We start from the raw sequence: 23630 nt of genomic DNA on the forward strand, positions 1-23630 counted from the left end.
AATTTTGATACAGGGTCTCCCTAAGCTGCCCAGGATGGCCTCAACTTGTTATTCTTCTGCATCAGTCTCCCAAGTAGGTGGGATTTTAGGCATGTGCTTATCATACCCAGCTAACTTTGATTTTGTTTACAGACTCAGGAGAAGGTCTGGGGAAAATAATCCAGAGATTTCCGCAGAAGGACTGGGATGATACACCTTTTCCACAGGGAATTGAATTGGTAAGTTGATGTTGTATTATTATACTTTTATAATTATATTTTTCTTTTTCTGTTTACATTATTACATTATTACATTATTTCTTATTAAATAATTTGATGATTCATCTGCAATGTAGTCTTAGAAATAATTTTCTTCCCTCTAAGATCTGTAAATATAATCCCCTTTAAATATATTGATTCTGGAATGCCTGTTATGCTATTCTTTTTTCCTACTTAAATTTATCCCTAACATTACAAGTGAAATTGATGATCTTTATTGCTCAGGAACAGAAAAATCCCTCTGATTCCTTAGTAAAAATCTTAGCCTAAGTAGTTTCAGGATTATTTATCACTAGACAAAATTTATTTTATTATTTTTCCTGAAATTTCCTGGTTAGTGTTTTAGTGATCAACAAAATAAAAAACAGACAAAAAGAAACCAAAAGTTTGTTTAATGATGACCAGCCATGGTTTGAGTTTGGTCTTGAAATCATAAATCTAAATTCTTTTATTTTTAGCTACAGTGTTTGTAGGTTACTTTATTAATAGTGCAATTCAACTGACTTTGGGGGAGGAACAATTAGACATTTTAAAGGAACTCAGTGGTTGAATATAGTTTATGATAGCCAGGCCGTTTTATCTGGTGGCAGATCCAAGGTGGTAAAACAAGGGACTAAAAAGACTTTGTAAGATGACTTTAAAGTTTGGTTCTACACAAGTTTGGTTCCATTCAAGAAAAAGAGAAGAGAGGGAGGAGAAGATTATTAATATTTTGTTTATGTACACACACACATTCAAGAAGTTTCTGTTGAAAGAATATTCAGTGTAATGTGATAGAAGTGCAGGCTGCAGAGCAGATTGCCTGGGTTGAAATCCCAGTTGCATTGTATGGACTTTTGACAAGTTAATTAACTTCTTTAAATAGCAGAGTCTTCATCTGTAAAACGATAATTCATAGGGTTGTTGTAAAGACAAAATGGAAAAGATGTATATACAATTCATAGAACAAGTGCTTAATAAATGGGGCAGATGTTATGACTCTTCTTCATCTCTTGCCACCTCACTCAGAGGAAGAATTGTTCATTCTTTTGTTAACTTGTATCAGAAAGGTCTATGAGGAATAAAATTGATGTTGAAAAATTATAAGTTTGCTCTTTCTAGCTGATGACTGTGCCATTCTGCTTTACTGAGGATGAAAAATATATTGCTGAACATTTAGTTTTGATTGTTATAACCCAGTCATGTAAAGAAGACTGTGGGTTTGTAGGCCCACAGAGAAGGTAAATCTTGAATTTTGGCATTAAAAATAGGGAAGGAATGTAAGGACCCAAGGAAAAGTGACTGTTTGGAGAGCCCTTTGCATTCCTTTCTTTTCTCCCCCACATGCTTTCACATACCAGTAATTGGCCTTACCATGTGAATAAGCAGGCATTTTTATTATAATAGCTTTTAAACCTTGTTTTAGCTAACCCTTTTAGTGCTGACTGAAAAGGTAAATTTGGGTGCTGGGGACATGTTGGAAAGTTTTTTAAGTTCCTTTATATCAAAATGTGGAGGACTAAAGAGGTACATCAATTTGACTGTATGAACAATGAACCACTTTCATAAGTTTCAAGAACAGACTTTATGGGGGTAGAAACAAATTATCATAGCTCTACAGCCAGGACTGAGAAAGGATACTTTTTATGTTTTGATAGTCAAGGATATAGATGTTTGTGATATCTCTGAGGCAAGGGAGAAACATATATTGGTTTTACTACTTAGTAAATGGATATTTTTTATTTTTATTTTGTATGACAGATACTGGCATGTTTAAATGCTACTAGTGTCTGTCCAATAATGGGGTAAAGTTGTATGCTGCTGGATTAGTGAAATCAAGGTGTCAAGAGGTAGACAGAATTTTTTCTCATCTAGATGACTTTTTGACTGATTCTTAGTATACCATTTAAAAAATTGGTGGGCCAGATTAATACTTAAATGATAATTGATTTGTTGGATTATGTTGAAAATGTTCCTATTCCCCACAATTTTTCATAATTGATAGCAATTCTGATTCTTTTTTAAAAATTAATTTTATATTTTATACAAATGGAGTACAACTTCTCTGGCTGTACATGATGTAGAATCATACTATTTGTGTAATCATACCTGCAAATAGGGTAATAATGTCCATCTCATTCTACCATATTCCCCCCCAAAACCCCTTCCTTTCCCTCCCCTCCACTCTGCTCATTCCAAAGTTCCTCCATCCCTCCCACCCCAATTATGAATCAGAGAAAACATTTGGCCTTTGGTTTTTTGGGATTGGCTTTCTTTGTTTAGCATGATATTCTTCAACTCCATCCATTTACCTGTAAATGTCATAATTTCATTCTTCTTTAAGGCCAAATAATATTCCATTGTGTGTGTTTGTGTGTGTGTGTGTGTGTGTGTGTGTGTGTATGTGTATATATGCCACAGTTTCTTTATTCATTCATCTATTGGCAGTTCTGACTATTTATGTCTGTTGTGCTTTGTCAATACAAAATAGATTTATTTTGCATCTATTAAAGCTATTTTATTTGTATCTATTAGTTTTTTGTTTTTGTCTTTTCATTTATAATGTTATACTATTCTTTGATATTAGGTGTAATTTTTGCATATGAACAACAATAAATTAAACAACTGTGGTATACTATGTGATCCTGAGTAACTTTTTAAACTTCAAGAACCAAAGACAGACTAGTAAAAGTTTAGTCTTAATTGATCTGGTTTAGTCCCTAAATGGTTTGTTGATTCTAGAGTAATAGTGACCCTTTTCTGAAGACATACAGAAAAAAAACATATCCTTTACAAGATGGATTGACTTTTAGCAGGTAGCATTAAGGTTAATATCTAACAGTTGTATAGTATTGATAGACTATGATATACTAACATAAACTAGATAAATGATAACAGTATGTTAATTTGCAAATAAGTACACTGAGGCTTAGAAAGTTTAAATAATTTTAGCAAAGTCTAACAGGTAGAATGCAGCAGAGCTAGTATTCAAACCCAGATCTTCTTAGTTTTAGCTAAGATGTGGGAATATTCTTGGAGTTACACATTAAACTATGTAAGCATTTGCATTTTAGTGTAAAAGCAGAAACATTTACTCTGAAAACAGAGTTCTGTAATTTATAAGAACTGAGATTGAAAAATGTTAAGAGAATGCTGATTCTGTTAGTCAAGTTTTCATCACTATAAAAAATGCATGACACAGGCTACTTATGAAGAAAAGAAATTTTATCTAGTTCACAGTTTTAGAGGTTTAAACTCCAAACAGTATAGCACAGGGTCTGTGGTAAGGGCTGCCTCTTGACTATATCACTTCATGGCACATATAGCCATGGGAGAAGTGCATGCAGAAGCAAGCCATTACAACTTCAACCAGGATCAGAGAGAATGAGAGGGGTCAGTGTTGTTCTCATAACAACCCTCTCATGAGAAGTACTAAGGGCTTACATGAGAAATCCTCATGCCCCAGCGATTTAAGAACCTCCCATCATGACCCACCTCTTAAAGGTTCCATCACCTCCCAAAAGCAGTACCCTGTAGACTAAAGCTTCATTCACAATGAACCTTTGGGGGACACCCAAATTGTATTCAAACCATAGCGCTACATTACTAAGTACAGATCAACTTTACCTGTTTATTTTATCTGAGGACAAATATGGGTTCAGAGTATAATATTTTATCGAAATTATATTTTGTTGCCAATTCTTGTTCCCAGGCAACATATATTAGATATCCTTAAATTCTAAATGAAAAATTATATGTTCATCCTGAAGATTAAACTTTATAATTTGTGAAAAAGGACTTTAGGCATTCATTTATAATAAATAAAATCTCAAGCTTAATTTAGAGGATGCTGAATTTATTCTTTCCGTTTTTACATAAAGAAATTGCCTTCTATTTAGAAATGGTGAACTTCAATTTGGACAGATTTTAAAAATAAAAATATGAAAATAAGCTAAACCAAACATAATGACTACTTTTCCAATTCTAGGATATTTTTGTCTTTTTCTTGTGCTTTTTAGGTATACACAGAAACCACAGACAGTCATATAAATAAAGTTGCAGTTAATTTTAGTGACAGTATTTCAAAGAAAATTAAAGAATTGTTTTTCAGAAGCATTCTATGGCTAACAATCTATTTATGATCATGAGAACAAATGTTTTTATTGGCTAAGCCTTGTATGTCAACAAAACAGTATTGTTTTGGCATTAACTCCTTTTTAAGATGCTGTCTCAGAAGTGAATATTTCATAATTCAGAAAGTATGCCATAATCTTCACTGAAGCATTAGTAACATATCTGATTTTCTTAGAATACTAAACTACTGTGATAAATGCATTTTGTAGCTTGAGAAAAATAAACAGAATTTCCAAATTTGAGCTTATAAAGTAATTAGTTCAGTTATTTAAATATACATTAATGATTTGAAAGTCTTTAGTATGAATCCAGTCTTCTATAAGATAGCTGAGGGAGAAGAGAGGAATAAACTGGTATTCATCATTCTGCAGATGTTGCTTCAGTATGAGGTGCTATAGGAGAAATAAGCATAGGCACCATGTAATGCTTTAATTCTTTAAGCTGTTTAGAATGAGATGAATACAACAAATGGGATAGTAGTCATCCATTGACCTAGATATAAATTCTGTTTGGTCAGAAAGGATGAAAGATAATTTTGTTTCTGAGGAGAAATATGCGTGAAAGGAGAATGAAAGGTTGTAAACATATTGCATGACAGAATTGACATTTACAAAGATTTTGAAAGTTTGGAGTTATGTGCCCTTTATCTAAGAAGATGAAATATAATAGGTAAACATGCAAGTTCCAGTAGGTAAATATAAAAAAACTGGCTGTACAAGTCATTACTTAGAATAAAGATGAAAAAGATGCCAGCCAGAGAGATTTGAGAAACACAAGAAGCTAGCTTTAAAAAAAATTATAGAAGGGACTGGGGTTGTGGCTCAGTGGTATATAGCACTTGCCTCGCATGTGTGAGGACCTGGGTTTGATCCTCAGCAACACATAAATAAATAAATAAATAAATAAATAAATAAATAAACTCCTCAGCAACACATAAACAAACAAACAAACAAACAAACAGACAGACAGACAGACATTGTATCCATCTACAACTAAAAATTTTTTTTTTTTTAAATCATAGAAGGTATCTATGAAAGATACTGGTGGTAACATCTAGATCCTGTGTGCTGGAGTATGATGCTAGGGGTTGAATTCAGTGTTAAATATGGTCCAGGGTTTAGTAGGAAGGACTTCTGGTTTAAAGGCTGAAAACATAACACTACTGGTATAAAATATAAAAATGTGGTTTTAAAAACATACTAAGGACTACAAAAAGGATTTTTAAAAGTCATGTTTACAACAAAGCAAGTGGGTATAAAGGGAGTTTAAGCTAGAAAGTGATAGTTGTAGCTCACATTTTTGTTTTCCACTTCCATATTGTCATCTGTTTGAAATAATAGAACCACATTGCAGGGAACCTGGATGGAATCTACAGGGTACATCTAAAATAGTGAATCCTTTTAATATCTCCAAGGAAGAAAATAGTCTATCTTTATGATAAGCATCTCATACTCTTCCATACTCACTTAAGTTGTTAATTGTGTGTGTGTGTGTGTGTGTGTGTGTGTGTGTGTGTGTGTGTGTGTGTGATGGGGGAGTGAACCAAGGGCTTCACACATGCTAGTCAAGCACTCTACCACCTAAGGTACTTCTCCAACCTCTAAGAAAATCTCTTGTTTGTATTTGTTACCTAATGTTCTAGTTATTCTTCATTATAAAATGTTTCAAATGTTCCTTTTTTTGTTATCTCCATTTCTCTAAGAGACTAGTGTGGAGAAACAAATGGAATTTTAAAACCTTGAGCAAAGTTAATTTAGTGCTTTCTGATAGTAACATTTTTTTTTCCTACACGGGTGCTATCAAGTGATTGTCTATTAGTATTTTAATAAGTTATAATGTTATGATTTCTTGCCATCCACTCTCACCTCACATATCCATTTCACTTCCATTTCAGAGGACTACTCTCAAGTATATCATTTATGCCCTCTGCAATCTGAAATCACAGAGTTGAAGTTTGGTAATTTTTTTCTGAATTGGTTAAGGTGATACTAGCCATTTTAGAGTGGATAAACTTGAAAATTTTACTGTTTTATCATGATTGAACACACCCCACCCCACACCCTCCTCTTACTTACATGGAAGTTAATTAGTGGCAGTAGGGCAGATTAGGAGAGGGGGTTGCCATCTTCACACTGTGATCCTCAGGGTCATCTTGGGTACCAGCATTCAGTTTACAGAGGAGTAGGAGACAGGGAGGATGGTAAAAGTAGGTTTTATGGGATATGCCTAGAGGTGGTGTAAATCATTTCTACCCATAGTCCATTGATCAGAAGCCAGTCACTTGGCCACAGTTATCTGTAGTAGGAGGCTGGCAGACAAAGCCTAGAAGTGTGCTTAGAAGAAGACTAGAACCCATTTAGTGCAAAGAGAAAAGATCTTTCCATTATTATAATTTTTCTTGACCACTTTCTTTTTTGACATCACTAATAATAGTCTTTTTGGTATAATAATTAGTAAATGTTTGATCTTTGTTCCTATATCCTGGCACAGAGCTCCTTAAACTGTTGGAGTTTACTGGCTGTGTGTGCTAATGAAGTAACTAATGGTTCAAGTGGACATAGAGAGCTTCAGGATGGGGGTTGGTCACCAGAGGAAGCAACTATGTGATTAGAAGGTTGGAACTCTTAGCCCCACTAGGTAGGGGAGAGAAAGAGATTGAGTTTAGTCTTCAACAGACAGGGATTTAATGAAACTTTTGGACCCCCTCCCCCACTTCCTCCAAGGACAGGGTTCATAGAACCTTCAGGTTGATGAACACATTGATGTCCTGAAAAGGTGGCATACCCTGAAAGTGCATGCAGTCTCTGCACCACCTCTTTTCCCATCATACATTGCCCTATACATCTCTTCCACTGGACTGTTGTATCTTTTATAATAAACGAGTAAATGTATGTAAAGTATTTTCTGGAGTTTTGTGAGTCATTGTAGTAAATTATTGCCCCAGAGGCAGGATGTCATAGGAACACCTGAATTTATGGGCAGAAGTATGGGTATCCTAGGTGCCCTATTATTGGCTGACTATATCTAAAGTGGGGGCAGTCTTTTGGGCCTAAGCCCTTAAGGTCTGTCTTCTCTCACAGTGGGTAGTGTCAGAATTGGATACACAGTTGCTTTCAGAACTGGTTGGGGCTGGAAAAACCATATATTTGGTATTAGAGAAAACAACACAGGCTTCATCATATTATATATTTTCACAATTTCAGTTCCAGTTACTTTTCATTTTCCATCATTCATAAGACTTAGTTTTTAGTTTCTTTTCTTTTTTTGTGTGTGTGTGTTTTACTTTCTCTAGAAAATAGTGGTATCACTATTCTGCTAGTCATTTGTACTTGATTCCTAGTCATGCCTTGGTTTATTCTTTTCTGCATTTCCCATAACCTAACTGTATTGTGCTTATATGGCACAGTCAAAGCTAATCCATATTTTGGTCTCTTTTGCTAATACTAGATTTCTATTGTGGGGTGAGTTTTGGAACAGATAGCCTAGAAGGTTAAATCAAAGGTAGTTTTGGAACAGAGCCTAGAAGGTTAAATCAAAGGTAGTTGTTGCCTAATTTCTCTTACTGCTTTTTTTCTTGTACTTGTATTCCAGTACTTAAATGTAAACTGGAATAACTATATATTATAATTTCAAATCAGAATGCTTTTGAGAACGAAAGGGAGAGAATTGGGAAAACATGTGTAAATGGGAACTATCCTGAGCAAATTGATTTGTACGAGTACTTATACATATGTATATATAAGGCTCTTTGTGGCAAAAGATTGACAACTACATAAATGTCCATCCGAAGGGGACTGGTTGAATTAGTGCTGCTATAGCCATTCATCAAAACATATATCAGTGTTGAAAAGGATGACATAGAAGGAGATATACAAATGGCTAATAAGTATGTGAAAATATGCTGATATAACTACTCATCAGGGAAATGTAAGTCAAAACCACACAGAGATACCAACTCATGTCCATTAGTATAGCTGTTATCAAAACTCAGAAAATAACAAGTGTCAATGAAGGGGAAATTAGGATCCTAGGATCCTATCCAACTGTTTTGGTCTTTGTTCCTATATCCTGGTTCAGAGCTCCTAAAACTGTTGGAATTTATTGGCTGTGTGTGCTAATGAAGTATGCTATGGAAAATAGTACAGCAATTATTTTAAAAAAGTTGAAAATAAAAATAAAATTACCATTTGGCTCAGCAACTTCACTACTGGGAATATCGAAAAGAACTGAAAACAAGGACTTACGTAGATATTTGTACATATGTGTTAAAAGTGGCATTGTTCACAGTAGTCAAAAGTTGGAGAGAAATCAATGAATGGATAAATGAAATATGGTACATACATACAATGAAATATTATTCAGCCCTAAAAAGGAAGGAATTCTGAACGTATGGTACAACATGGATGAACCTTGAGACATTATGCTATGGAAAATAAGCCAGTTACAAAAATGCAAATACTGTATAATTTCACTGATATGAGTACATGAGGTACTTAGAGTAGTTAAATTCATATAGACAGAAAGTAGAATGAAGATTTTCAGGGGATAGGAAAAGGAAGGAATAATAAGTTGTTTAATGGGCATTGATTTTCAGTTTTGCAAGATAAAAAGAGTACTGGAGTTTGGATGTCCAACAATGTGAATATACTGAACTATACACAACATTAAGTTTTATGTTATGTATATTAAGTTTCACTGTCTGGTTTTTAGATGTACTGTAAAGCTTAATAATCCAGACAGTATGGTATTGGCTTAAGGATAGATATGGAGATCCAAGGAACAGTTTAGAAGCAAGCCTATACATATATGGCAAATTGATTTTCAACTGAGTTGCCAAAGTAATTCAGTTGTGGAAAAGATAGCACAAATGATGATAAACAGCTAAATATCACTTGGAAAAAAAATTAGCCTTGACCCTTTCTTATACTATACACAAAGATTATTTTGAAATGGATCATAGACTAACTATAAAAGCCAAAACTTTAAATCTTTTAAAAGAAAATATAGAACACTTTTGTGACCTTTTGTTAGGCCAAGATTTTCTAAATAGAGCCTCTAAAACGTGACTGAATAAAGTTTCTCTGGAGTGAAACTCTTTTTGGTGGGGGCAGGTACTGGGGATTGAACCCAGGGGTTTTTAACTACTAAGCCATATCCCCAGCCCTTAAAAAATTTTTTTATTTTAGATACAGGGTTTCGCTGAGTTTCTTAGGGCCTCCTTAAGTTGCTGCAGCTGACCTTGAACTCACCATCCTCCTGCCTCAGCCTCCTGAGTCCCACCACAACTGGCTTGGAGTAAAACTCTTAAAAATAGTATATCACTATGCTGAGAAAGTAGAAAGTCAGATAGCAAGAAGCTTGATTTTGGTCTTACAGGTTTCCCTTGGGTTTATGGTCTCTCAGAATATCATTTGGACCTTGTATATTTTGCTTTTTACCTTTAATGAACAGGAGGGCAATCTAGCAACTGTTCAGCTAGGAATGCAAAGCTTTCCGAGGTGTTAAATGTTTTGCCTGATGCTAGGTCATCTTCTGCAAATCAAATTTTTGGTATTTTCAGATCTGTGGGATAATTTTGACAATAAGACTTTTTACTTGAAGTCTTGATTGCTGTGGATAGGAGCCAACCTTAGGTATTAAAAAAATTATATATGAAAGATTTTATGATATGGAAGAAAGAACATTGAAAGAATTCTGGGATTTTATGTATCTATTGGTGTGTGTGTGTGTGTGTGTGTGTGTGTACATATAAACAATTTGCTTATACAAAGCAGTAGCTTCTTAGCAGAGGATCCACTTTCTAGGTCATATAATCTATTTTCAGAAGTATGTAGAGAATGATAGTTTTATACTAGAAGGTTTCTACCAACCCTCTCCCACCCATTCTTGGTCTGATAAAATTCTTTAATGATACAGACGTCCTATTTAATATAAAATATGTTCACATATTTCTGAGTTTATTTTTGTGCAATGTTCCCAGTTACGGATATTATTGGCATTCTTTACGATTTGGCTTAACGTAAAGTACCTTTAAACACACAAGAATAACTTGCAGATGTGTCATTTTAAAAAGTAAAGTATTTGGTGTCCTCTAGTGGTACTTATGTGTCTATAAAACGTTACTAATATCACCAATACATAAAATTTTAAAATTACTTAGGTGACATAAACAAATGTGTTTATTTGTCGAAGAATTGTTTTAGTCTTTGAGAACTAAAATTTTATTAATAAGTTATAACTTTATCAGTGATGTGGCTATATCTGTCTACTATTGTAGCAAATTATCATTTCTGGAATTCACTTACCTTCAAGAAATGCCTTGGAATTATACACGTATATCTTCATTGGAAGTATTTCAATGTAGCTTATACTGAATGTTTAGTAATAGTTTACTATAGCATTGCGCTCAGATGAAGGGAGACGATAGGAATGATTTCTGAAATCTTAAATAAAAGCTAAAAATAACATTAACATTACATATATTAATCATAAAGATAATAGTCCTTAGTAAAGTTTATTTAAATAGCTAATTCTGACTAGCTTAAAGCCATTTTAAGTTAGGCCAAGAATTATCTGGAATCCGGACTATATGTGGAAATTTAGATCATTTCAGAAGTTGGGAAAATTTGTATTAGAGTCAATATTTAGAAAGCCAAAGAGAAAAATTACAGTTTTAGGAAATTAAATTTATTTAAAGTACTGAAATTCATTTCCATTCTAAAAATAAGAAAATCTAAAGAGATTTAATAGCTTGTTCAGTCTCATATGGCTGTTTAGTAGTTGCTAAGGTGATAATAAAACCCTGGTCTTTTGACTCTCTGTTAAATTTTTTCTAACTAAAATGAAATACTCATTGAATAAGAGGAGGAAAGCTGATTTTGAAAAAAATTCCCGCTACTTCAAATTTTTAAAAAATTAATAAGTCTTAGATTCTTACCCAGGGCCTCGTGTATGCTAGGTGAACACTCAACTGCTGAGCCACATTCTCAGCCCTCAACAAGATTCTTTTAGACTGATTTTGTCCTCCTTGATTTTATCTTCCTCTTGGAAGATACTCAATTTCACATGAGTATTTACTTGCATTAATATTCTTCTACCTAGATACTGTCTGTAATTTTATCTCCTAGATCAGCCTATTGCTTATTGATGACAGTGACAACTTTGAGCAAAATGACCATGTCATTCTGGCAATTCTTCATAAAAGTGAATAATTGTTTTCTGAACATAAGAAAATACTAAGGGTGGAGCCCAGAAACTAATAATTTAGGGTCACTGGTGGCTTTTTTAAAAAGATCATTATATAACTGGCTTTTAAGAACTTATATATTTTTTTGGTAGTTTTCTCATTTGTCCAGAATTTTGCTTTAAAATTTACAATTATTTTGACTATTTAGGTATGATTTAATGTCACTTTATTCAGTTAGCAGGTATTTTTGAATGATTACTAGGTGTCAAGTATTGAGATGGTTCAGTTATTTAAAATAGAACTGAACCAAATAAAATTCTTTTCTTCTTAAAATTTCTAGTAAGAGTAACTGGCACTGACCATAGCAAACAGGTAAATTATATAGTGTGTGATCAGTACCATAAAATAATTACTATAAAAACAAGAAAGCAATAATAAGCAGAATAGTGGTCTATTATTAATTTGTAAATAAACAAGGCAGCCAGTTGTTTGTTTCTGTTTGCTGCACAGAATCCTAGGAAAGGAGATGAACTAGGTTAAATAGCTTTTAGCAATTTGTTTACTTTTTATATTATCGAGCAAATTAAAACTATATGCTTTTAAGCTTATTGAATTATTTAAAAAATCTTTAATATAAAATATAGCATATGAAGTTCATAAATGATCAGTTTCTTGGCTTAAATTAGCTATTTCAGAGTTAATAGGTAGCCTATTTATTATACAGATTTTTAAAAAGTATTTTTATTCCTTGTAAAGGTAGAGAAAAAGGATAGAAAATGCAGAGTCAAACTTTTGCAGTTTATCATTAAAGTAAGTTAAGTACAAATATGAAACTAACTCTGTATCCGAGCAGTTGTTTGACTGGTAGGAGACTTTTCAACAGGGAATTTTATGGAGAAAATGATTCTTCCTACTCTCAAGGGATTTCCCCCCAACTAATAGTATACAAAATATAGCATTTGAGGATTTATCTTTTTAATACAAATCATAGATGTAATCACTCTTTTAGATTCATATAACTCTTAGTATATAATATACAGAAATATAGAAACAAGGTTAATTTATCCTTTAAGATCACTAATGTTGGCTGATTCTCTCTCACTCATTTTTTCCCCCCTGCCCGATAAAGATTTGTATAAAAAGGCTGACAGGAAGATTATGATGCAGCCTATGGTTATTGATAGATATTTCTTTAAAAGTCCTTCCTGACACAGAGTATGAACCTTGCTTAAAATTATCACTGGGGTAATGATAAAAATGTTGTTGAGTATTAGGGTTTGGAAGAAACCTTAAAGATTTCCTGGTCAAATTCCAATCTTTTGATGATTAAATCAGTTTGTATGCAATACTCTTGCCAAGTGGTCATCCGGTTTTGGTTATTGTTAAATACTTAACAGTGATCTTTTCAACTTAAAGTATTTTCTTAGTACTTGTTACATTCTGGCCAAGGTGTTAGGTGCTAGGAATACAGAAGTGGTCCAGGCTCATAAACTCATAAAAAGTAGTGTTTTCATGGTAATGATGAACTTTCTTTTGTATGTGTATTCAGCTGTATATATAGTCTTATATACATTATCTTCAAAGATCTTTTTTTCCCATGAATTTGAGAATTAACCTGATCTGTGCTAAAAGTCTAGTTTTTAGTGTTCTTGAAAGTACTATGAAATCTTTTTCCAAATGCCTGTTTGCTAGATTTGTATTAAAATACATACATACTCAAATTTCTCTAAGAGTTACAAGTCCTAAAATGTTTGGATGTGTCAAAAAGTTATAAATGTAGAGCTCTTAATGTAATTAAATTGAATTTTCTGAAATTTATATATAGAGTGTTATGGTCCCATTTAAGTACATTATGTGAAAGATGAGATTTATTTTTAGATACTCTGTCTAGTTGAAGTGGTTAAGATGGGAACTTGATTCTGTGTAATGCTGGATTATTTATTTATTTATTTATTTATTATTTATTTATTTATTTTTACTGTGACAATGTAATTTTAGCATTTCAAAAATAAATTCCAACTCTGGAAAATCTTTGGACCTTATTTCTTCAGCCTTTCCAAATGATATTCCAACTCTGGAAAATCTTGGATGCTATTTCTGATTAGTTTTGTAACAGATCATATTCAGATTGGAAACCAGTCTATTGCTAGTAGAGCCATGAGTTTTTGCTAGTGCTCTGGCAGCCAAATTTTAGAGGTGTTAGTTGCAGTGCTATAAGAGTATGAGAACATGGTAAGGTATCTAATCCATATTATACTGGATTAATATCTGTGGCAGTTTTTTTTTCTTTGTGTTATGTAGGGAATAGAATTGAGGAACTTTTGTATGTTAGGCAAGCTTTCTACCATTGAACTCCTTGGGCAAGTTTCAAATACTAGTTGCCATGTATTTTATAATCTCAGATTACCCATAGCCTTTTAGGTCACGTAGTAATTCCTTATTTATGGAGGCAGTTGTTTACCTAAAGACTAAAGTCATTTATTTATATTGCCAGTTAGCAAGCATTGGGAAGCATTTCTTCTAGATTAAAAACAGAGATTTAATTAATTAATTAATTATTTGGTGCTGAGGATTGAACCTGGTGCTTCACACATGCTAGGCAAATGCTCTACTACTGAACCACAACCTCAGCACCTCCAAACAGAAATTTTAGAAGAAAAAAATTTAAAGGAAAAAATAAATAAATAGGAGGAGCTAAGTTATATGTCAGACTTCACCATCACCTCTTTCTTTTTGCCTCTTAAGAGAAAGAACAGAAGATTTTTTGTAGTCTTTTTTAAAAAAGTTTCAACTGTCTCAGTGACATTCAATGGAATTAAGGAGGATTAAAGGAAGCACTGTGCTCCCTTGAAGGTTATATAAATTATGATTATGATAATTGAACTGACAGAACTCCACCCTCAAGTATAATAAGTGTTAAAAGGCTACTTGATCCAAATATCCTCCTTTCCTATGGATTCTGTTTTCAGTGCTAAAATTTTGAAGACTCAGCATTTCATTTGAATAGAAATGTTAGTGATTCCTTTTTTGTTTACTTGAAAGTTTTGCTTATTTGTGTTTGGCATATATCTGGAAGGGAAGTAATCTATAGGCTAGAATAATAGACTCAATAAAATTAACTAATGGGAAAAGGCAAATTATTTTAATTATGTCCCATAAAACGGTGATCTATGCAATTCATGAGAAAATGATCTGTTTTATTAATAAGGTTGGCATGAGCTCTTAGCTTTTTAAAAAGCTCTTAGATTTTTGACTGTGGAATATCCAGGATGTTGATAATAGGAGTGGAAAAGGAGTATTAATTAATGGGTTTGGTTGAATGGTCAAATGAATGTTGAATGCACGGAGGGACCAAAGTTATCTCACAGATTCAGATTAATGTACCCAAAAGAGTAGCAGCAGCTTGACAGAGAAGTGAGAAAGTAGAAATAATTTCAGCTTTCTTCAGTTTAATTCTCTAAAAAAACTTAAGGTGTATGTAACACCTAGAAAGACAGCTTTGTAAAGTGGTTATGATCATGGACTCCAGAACCAGACTTATTAAGTCTTAGTTCTAGCTTTTCCATTTATAATTTTATAAACTTGAAGAAATTATTTAAAGGCTGTGTGTCTTTTTTCATTAGAAAAGTTTAAAAGAACTAAAAATAGTATCTAATGTGTAAGCCCTCTGGGTTCCATCATTTGTATAGTTCCCCCATACTGTATCTCATAATCTTAATAGAATTGTTATGAAGATCAAATGAATTAATACACATAAAATATTTAGAATATTTTACATAGTAGCATTGTAAATATTAGCTATTGTTAATATTGTTGTCATGATTAAAGCATGTTTTCCAAAATAATGCTGTGATTTTCATATAAAACCTAATAAGGCAAAGGATTTTTTTCATTTATAATAATTCTGGGAAGCTTCATTTTCTTTTTTACCTGCCCTCTCAAATTTGTAGAACCAGTGTGTGCAAAATTAGTTGTGCATTTTAATTATTAAATCTTTGTTTATTTGGGGAAGTGAGAGAGTAGGTTGTTGAAAATGTGTTATTACTATAATTAAACTTTTTTGATTATTTTAAAGTGTCATTTTGAAAATGATTATTTTGTGCTTTTTGTCACCCTCATCTAGACATGGTCCTAGCTTAAGTTCAAAGCTTTGATTTCAGCTTTCATTTTTTTCCTGTTAGTCTTTACTTCATGTCATTAGCTTTGTACTTCAGTGAATTTATCTGGTCCTTTGAATTGTTCTATACATTTTATGCTTACCTCCAGTCTCATGAATTCCCTAGTGTTCTCATGAAACCTATAGGAAGCAATTTGCTTTTTCAGGGGAACTAAAATTATCCTAAAGACTTATCTGGAAAAGCACACCCCCCACTGCTCACCCTGCTGCAGAAATTTGCAGATTAGTGGGATTTTGGGGGGATGGGGGTGGGGTCAGGGTAGCAGTACTGACTAAACCCAGGGCCTTACACATGCTAGGTAAGCATTCTACTGCTGAGTTATAAATCCAGCTCCTCAAAGGGACATTTTGAGGAAAGTTCCTAGATTCTACTTTGCATGAAGTGGAAAGGTTGAAGAACATTGCTATTTATTGAACACCATGGACTGTTTTTAAGCACTACACATAAACAGGACTGTCCCTCATTATTCTGTATGCTAACTCTTTAACTATATTTAACTATATGCTAAGGGTTTTTGAATTTGGGGATGGTGCTACTGGTATTTTGGTTCTGATAATTTAGCTACCAAAACTTGTGACTGTTGATTTTATAAAAGAAAGAGAAAATAGTGTATTTAAAATGGTCTCCCTACAGTCATTCTCTTGCCCAACTACATTCTGGTATTCTTTGCTGAAGAAAAAGCAGTGGTACTTTAACCAGCTGCAAGGAAGAAGAGCCTTACATAGTTTTAAACCCTGAGTTCTTATTTCAGAGATAAAATAGAGAGATTACATTGAATCTGTAGTTTATTCTGGATAGTACAGATACTTCAACAAATTTTCCATTTGTGTCTTCACTCTCTTTCATTGGTGTTTTATAGTGTTCCATAAACAGACTTTTTTCATCTCCTTGGTTAAATTTATTCCTAAGTGAACCTTAATTTCTTTTTCAGGTAGTTTGTTGTTAGTATATATTTGAAACACATCTGACTTTTTATATGCTGTAGTTTTACTAAATTTGCTTAACAGTTCTAACATTTTTGGTGAAGTCTTTAAATGTGTAAAATTTTGTCATCAGCAAACGAAAAGGATTTTACTTCTTCCCTTCTAACTTGGATGCTTTTCATAACTTTTTCTTGTCTAATTGCTCTAGCTAGGACTTTTTAAGCCCATGTTTAATAGAAGTGGTGAGAGTTGGCATCTTTGCTTGTTCCTGATGTGTCAGCTTTTCACCAGTGAGAATGGTATTAGTGGTGGGCTTGACATTTGTGGTTTTATTATGTTGAAGTACATTTCTTCTATACTTTATTTGTTGAGGATATTGGATTTTGTCAAATTCCTTCTTCTTTTTTTTTTTTGGTACTGGGGTAGAACCTCAGGGCCTTGTGCATGCTAGGGAAGTGCCCTACCACTGATCCATATTTCTAACCCTTTGTAAATTTTATTTTGAGACAGGGTCTCATTAATTTGCCTAAGCTGGCCACAAACTTGTGATCTTCCTGCTCAGCCTTTCAAATATAAAATTACAGACATATACCACTGAGCCTGACTTGTCAAATGCTTATTGTGGGTTGTGATTGTGGCTTAGTGGTAGAGTGCTTGCCTTGCTTGCATGACACACTGGGTTTGATTCCCCAGCACCACATTTAAAAAAAAAAAAAGAAAGAAAGAAAAGAAAAGAAAAACTAAATAAACAAAATAAAGGAATTATGTCCATCAACAACTAAAAATATTAAAAACATGCTTCTTGAGTATTCATTGAAACAAACTTATATTTTAATTTTGTTAGTGTGGTATGTTACATTTATTGATTTGCATGTTGAACATCCTTCACCCCTAGGATGAATCCTACTGGATTATGACATGATCTTTTCAACACGAGTTGGTTGCTAGCATTTTATTGAATATTTCTTTGTCTATGTTTATCAGAAATGTTGATCTGTAACTCTTTATTACAGTATCCTCATCTGAGAGTAAAGCTGGCCTTATAAAATGAATTTAAAAGTGTTCCTTCCTTTTCAGTTTTTTTTTTTTTTTTTTTTTTTGGTGGGGTGGTGTTTGAGAATGATTGGTACAAAATTTCAGTAGATGGGTTAGGAATATAACTCAGTGGTAGAGTGCTTGCCTAGCATGCATGAGGCCCTGAGTTCAATTTCTGAGCACTATAACAACAAAATGTTGGTAGAATTTGTCAGTGAATCCATCAGGTCCTACACTTTTCTTAGTTGGAAGATCTTTGATTATTGATTCAGTCTTATTGCTTATTATTCTTCTGCTTAGATTTTATGTTGTTTCATGATTTTATTCTAATATATTTCTATTTCTAGGAATTTATGCATTTCTTCTGGGTTATCCAATTTATTTTCATATACTTGTCCATAGTAGTCTCTTAAAGATTCTTTGTATTTCTGTGGTATCAGAAACTTCTATTTTTGATTTTATTTGAATCTTGTCACTTTTTTTCTTAGTCTATTTAAAGACTTGTCAATTTATCTTTTTGAAATGGCACCTGTTAGTTTCATTGATTTTTATTGTTTTACTGATTGCTATTTCATTTATTTGTTCTAAGTATGCTTGGAAAAAAATGTTTCTTCTGCTGCTGTATAATATAGTATATATGTTCTGCATATACTTGTTAAGTCCAATTCGTCTAATATGTAGTTCAAATTTAATGTTTTGACTTGCTGATTTTCTGTCTGGATGGTATGTCATCCTTGGGAGAGGAGTGTTGGAAATCTCTATTATCGTAGTATTTTATTGTTGCCTATTGCTGTCTCTTTCTCCTTTCAGATTGTTAATATTTGCTTATGTATTTAGGTATTCTGATGTTTGATACATATATACTTAATAAGTACTATGTTCTTTTTATATATTGACCTTTTTATATAATGACATTTTGTCTCTTATGACAATTTTTGACAAAGTCCAATTTGTCTGATTGATAGAAATATAGATACTCCAACTCGCTTTTGGTTTCCACTTGCCTAGAATAACTTTTGCCATGCCTTCACTTTCAGGCATGTGTGTCCTTACAGTTAATGTGAGTATCTTATGGGCAGCATGTAAATTGGGTTTTATTTTTTAATCTACACTGTCATTGTGTCTTTTGATTTGAGCATTTAGTCCATTTACATTTAAAGTAATTAGTGAAAGCTAAGCACTTACCGTTGCTGTTTAGTTAATTGTTGTCCAAATATTTTCCAGTTCATTTGTTTCTTTTCTTTTGTAACTAACTTCTCTTATGATTTGATGACTTTCTTTAGTGATATGCTTTGATTCTCCCTTCCCCACCATAGGTACAGTTACTTTGTGGTTACCATAGAGCTTACATATATCATTAAAATTAAAATAATCTATTTCAAGCTGATAACACTTTTACTTCAATTGTGAACAAAAACTATACTTAGCCAAATATGTTGGTATATGCATGTAATCTCTTCTTCTCTGATGGGTAAAGTAGGAGGATCACAAGTGTAAGGCCAGCTGGGCAATTTAGCTAGACCATGTCTCAAACAAACAAAAAAAAAAATTTTTTTTAAAGGAAAAGAACTGAGGGTATATCTTAGAAGTAGAGCACTTGCCTAGCATTTATATGGCCCTGAGTTCAACCTCCAGTATCTCAAAAACAAACGAAACACCTCTATACTTACATTCTACTACATACTTACTGAGTTCACAGTTTACTTCATTTTATATTTTGTATTAATAAATTATTATAGCTAGTAAATATTTTTTCTTTCAGTATTCATAGTAGAGTTAAAAGTGGTTTAAATACCACTATTACAATAGAACATTTTACTTTGGCTGCATATTTAACATTTACTAGGGAGTTTCATATATTTTCATGTTACTAATTAGTGACCTTTTGATTTTGATTAAGAAACTACTTTTAATGTTTTTGTAAGGAGGGTATAATGGTGATTGAATCCTTCAGTTTTTTTTTTTTGTTGTTGTTGTTGTTTGTTTGTTTGATGTGATCTGGTAAAGTCTTTATCTCTCCTTCATTTCTGAAGGACATTTTTGCTAAGTAAAGTATTCTGTTTATCAGTTTTATTCTTTTAGCATTTAAATATATTCATCCCACTCTTTCCTTGCTGAAGGTTTCTGCTGAAAATTCCATTAATCCTTTGATGCAAAGTTTCCCTTTTATGTGATGAGATGTATTGCTTTTCTCTTATTGGTTTCATAATTTTTTCTTTGTCTTTCACTTTGACCGTTTGTTTACAATTTGTCTCAGTGAAATCCTCTTTGGGTTGTTTGTATTTGGAGGAATTTAAGACTCATTTACCTAAAGGTTTGGATCTCTCTGAATATTTGGGAAACTTCCAACCTTGTTTCTTTCTTTCTTTTTCTTTTTTTTTTAATTGTCAATGGACTTTTATTTTTATTTACTTATATGCAGAGCTGAGAATTGAACCCAGGGCTTCACACATGCTAGGCAGGTACTCCACCACTGAGCCACAACCCCAGCTTCTTTAACTAAACTTTCTACCACTTTCTGTATCTCTTCTGCATCTTTGATTCCATAATTTATATATTGTTTCTCTTGGTGGTATCACATTCATCCCATAAACTTTCTTTAATTCCTTTCATTCTGTTTTTTAAAACCTCTGACAAAATAATTTCAAATGACCTATTTTCAGGTTCACAGATTTTTCTGTTTCATCAAGTCTTCTATTGAAGCTCTCGTTGCATTTTTATTTTATTCATTCTTCAGTTCTATAATTTCCTTTTAAAAATGAGTTTTCTTTAACTTCTTATTTTGTCCATGAATTATCTTCCTGATTTTCTTGAATTTTCTGTGTTCTCTGTAGCTTGTCAAGTTCTCTTAAAACAATAATTTTGAATTCTTTGTCAGGCAGTTGTAGATCTCCATATTTGGTGTTGGTTACTATAAAATTATTATTATTGTGTCCTTTTGATAATGTCACATTTGCATTTTTTCCCCATGTTCCTTGAAGTCTTGCGTGGCTATCTTCCTATTTAAAGAACCAGCCACTTTCTCTAGTCCTTAATGATAGCTTCAGGAGAGAAATATCTTCATTAGTTATCCAGAATAGGGATTCAAAGGTTTCTGTCATAACCTTTTCTATAGATATTCCTATTCCATCCACCTTGTTTCCTCTTGAGGAACATTTCTTAAGATACTGTGCCTTTCTTGATCCCACAAAGACAGTCTGGGTATCAAAAGCCTCTTATTTATTTCCTCTAGGGTGGTATCCTAAAATGCTCAAGTTTTTGTGTTCTCTCCTGATTCAACAGTCAAACCAGCTAACTGCTTGTTCATCTGCAAAGGTTCACATCTGATATCTGGGGAACACTTGTAAGGAGCTGGCTAGTGTATAACAAGGAGTGTTAGGTATATAGAACATTTGAGCCGTCTTATGGGCCTTTTGGAGAGAGATCTACCTGTCAGGTGTCTGAAGTAGCTCATAGGTGGGCCTTTTAATGGAGTCCATTATGTAATTAGTAGGATAGGGGACCATTTGTTGAGTTTCAAGTTCTGATTGCAGTGTATCTCCACCTCTCTTTCCTATTTCCAGTTTCTCCCAGTTCCTCATTTGTGCTTTTCTGTTCAGTATTCAGGGTTGTGTGAGGAAGAAGTAAACCTCTTGGTTAGCATCCTGCATAGTTGGGGAAGTCAACTGCTTTCTCACTATGCTGATGCTGTCACCTGTGGGAGGAATCATGGGCTGAAGACATCTCTTTTATACTGTGCTGCACCACCTTTAGGAGGGTAGATGCAGATAACATGAAACTTTTTGTCCTTTTCAGTGAGTGTGTTCTTGGATGTTTTGCTCCAGTGGTGTGCTGAAAGTTCTCAACTGGACTTCTGGGCTGCTCTAAAGGTATTCTTGTGTGTAGATGATTATAAAAAACATTGCTCTATGGGGAGATGATGGTTTTTAAAAAAATCCCTACTTTTCACCATATGGTGGATGTTACTTCCTTGGGTTTTTATTTACATAAAAGCTTTTCTAAGATATATTTGTTTCATAATATAATTATATAATAGAATTTTTAGAAACCAAAATGAGAACTTATAGTTTATTTAAGTTCTTCCATTTCCCTAGCTATTCTAATTTTCCTTGTCATTAGGGAAGGAGTCAGAGAGAAGGAAACTTTAAGAAAGCTCAGACTATATATAAGCTTTCCCTAATGTTCCTGATTTTGAATGTTCTTGCCATTGGATATGTATTGCAGAATTGACTTATGTACCTCTAAGAGTCTCAGCAAAAAGGGAAAGTCCAAATGGAACATGAAAAGGTTATTTAAATAAGTTTTGCTTACAATTAGCTGCTGATAAAATCAGATAAAGGAATTGGAGGATTTTTTGCTTTTTTGAAATTATTGTTTATTTTTAGAAAAGGAATTTAGGATTGTGATTATGGATCAGTGCTGGTTTGCAGTTATACTTCAAGAACCTACATTTAAGAATGGAGAGATATAGCTCAGTGGTGTAGTACTTGACCAGCATGCATGAATCCTGGGTTGGATCCCCAGCACCAAAGAAAAATAAAAGAAGGAACCTGAATATATAGGTGATGGAATTTCAACTTTTTGTATAACATCATAAAATATTTGGGTAAATATGAGAAAAATATTGTTTTTCATGAGAAATATTTCTTTTTTTTTGGAAGATAGACACAATACCTTTATTTATTTTTTTTTATGTGGGGTTAATTTTCTCTTCTTTTCTAATTTCTTAGGGTGAAAGCTAAAGTCATTGATTTGAGATATTTATTATTTTCTAATAAAGGCATTTAGTGCTTTAATCTCCAAGCTTTACTTTTACTGAATTTAGCAAATAATAAATTGTGTTTTAAATTTATTCAGTTAAAAATGTTTTTAGATTTCCATTTTTCATTATTATTTGCCCCATGAGTTATTTAGAAGTGTGTTTGAATTATGTGCCTTAATATTTTCAGATTTTGCAAAGACCTTTTAAAAATTGGTTCTTAATTTAATTCCCTTGTGGTCAGAGAATGCATTGTGTATACTTCAAGTTGTTTTAAATTTTTGAATGCATTCTTCATGGCTCAGAATATGATCAATATTGTATGCTACTATGTATGTTTGAGGCTATTATTTTTGTTATTCTTGGTACTTATATTTATTCCAGTCTGGTTTTCCTTTAGTTTATCACTGCTTCCATTTGACTGTTACCAGAGTTGTCACTAATCTGATTCTGTCAGTCTTCACTTCCTCAAAAAATTTCAGTGACATTGCACCATCAGCAAATTTCATTATCTTTAACATGGGGGACAAAAGTCTTTCCTTATTTAGCTACAAATAATCTTCCTAAGAAAGCCCCAACTAGTAGCATCATTGTTTTCCCTGCCCGTTTAGATATTCTCTATTTCATCCATATTGACTTGTTTTTCTTTTCCAATAATTATGGATTTTCAGACTTTTGTGATTTTGTGCCTTTGGTCCTTTGTGACTTAGATTTCCATTTTGAATTATTCTTCCTCCTCAAATTCCCTCTCTTCTTTCTTTTCATCGCCCAATTCTGCTGCACTGTGGAACTTTTTTTGATTCCCTTTGTTAGAATCTACTTCATTCTTGGTTCATTGTTTATATTTTACCATATATTTTTACTTTGGGTGGCATATTTGTGTTACTGTCCCCACCTTAGTGTAGAAGTCATTTTATTTTTTAAACTAATCTTTTTAGTCTTTGGAACACAGTAGGCATTTAGTATACTTTCAGGTCTAGTTGTGAGAAAATTAAGACATTTTGGGGGGATATTGTCTAATTAAATAAATTTAGTATCCTTAATTTAGCACATGGATCAAGGTGTTCTGGAGTAGAAAAAATATTTTGGAAGAAAGTGAATTCAAGATTGTAGATTCTATATTTTTTTTTTAAATAAGCTTTCAGTCTTATGAATTCTTGGGAATGAAACAATTCTCAG

At 32.9% G+C, this 23630-nt stretch overlaps 1 protein-coding gene and 1 long non-coding RNA gene across 8 annotated transcripts in view; both read left to right on the forward strand.

The window, feature by feature from the left end:
* Sbf2 (SET binding factor 2) overlaps positions 1 to 23630 on the forward strand; it is a 401965-nt gene that overhangs the window by 63008 nt on the left and 315327 nt on the right. For all 7 annotated transcript variants that reach the window (XM_078046492.1, XM_078046499.1, XM_078046494.1 and 4 more), the window contains exon 2: positions 133 to 218. In XM_078046492.1, coding sequence (XP_077902618.1) covers positions 133 to 218 — 86 coding nt within the window. The remainder of the gene's footprint in view (positions 1 to 132; positions 219 to 23630) is intronic.
* Positions 21487 to 23630, forward strand: part of LOC120889629 (uncharacterized) — a 31513-nt gene continuing 29369 nt past the window's right edge. The window contains exon 1 of the long non-coding RNA XR_013437764.1: positions 21487 to 21561. This is a non-coding gene — a long non-coding RNA (uncharacterized LOC120889629). The remainder of the gene's footprint in view (positions 21562 to 23630) is intronic.

Source organism: Ictidomys tridecemlineatus, chromosome 4, assembly GCF_052094955.1.
Source record: "Ictidomys tridecemlineatus isolate mIctTri1 chromosome 4, mIctTri1.hap1, whole genome shotgun sequence".
Lineage (NCBI taxonomy): Eukaryota > Metazoa > Chordata > Mammalia > Rodentia > Sciuridae > Ictidomys > Ictidomys tridecemlineatus.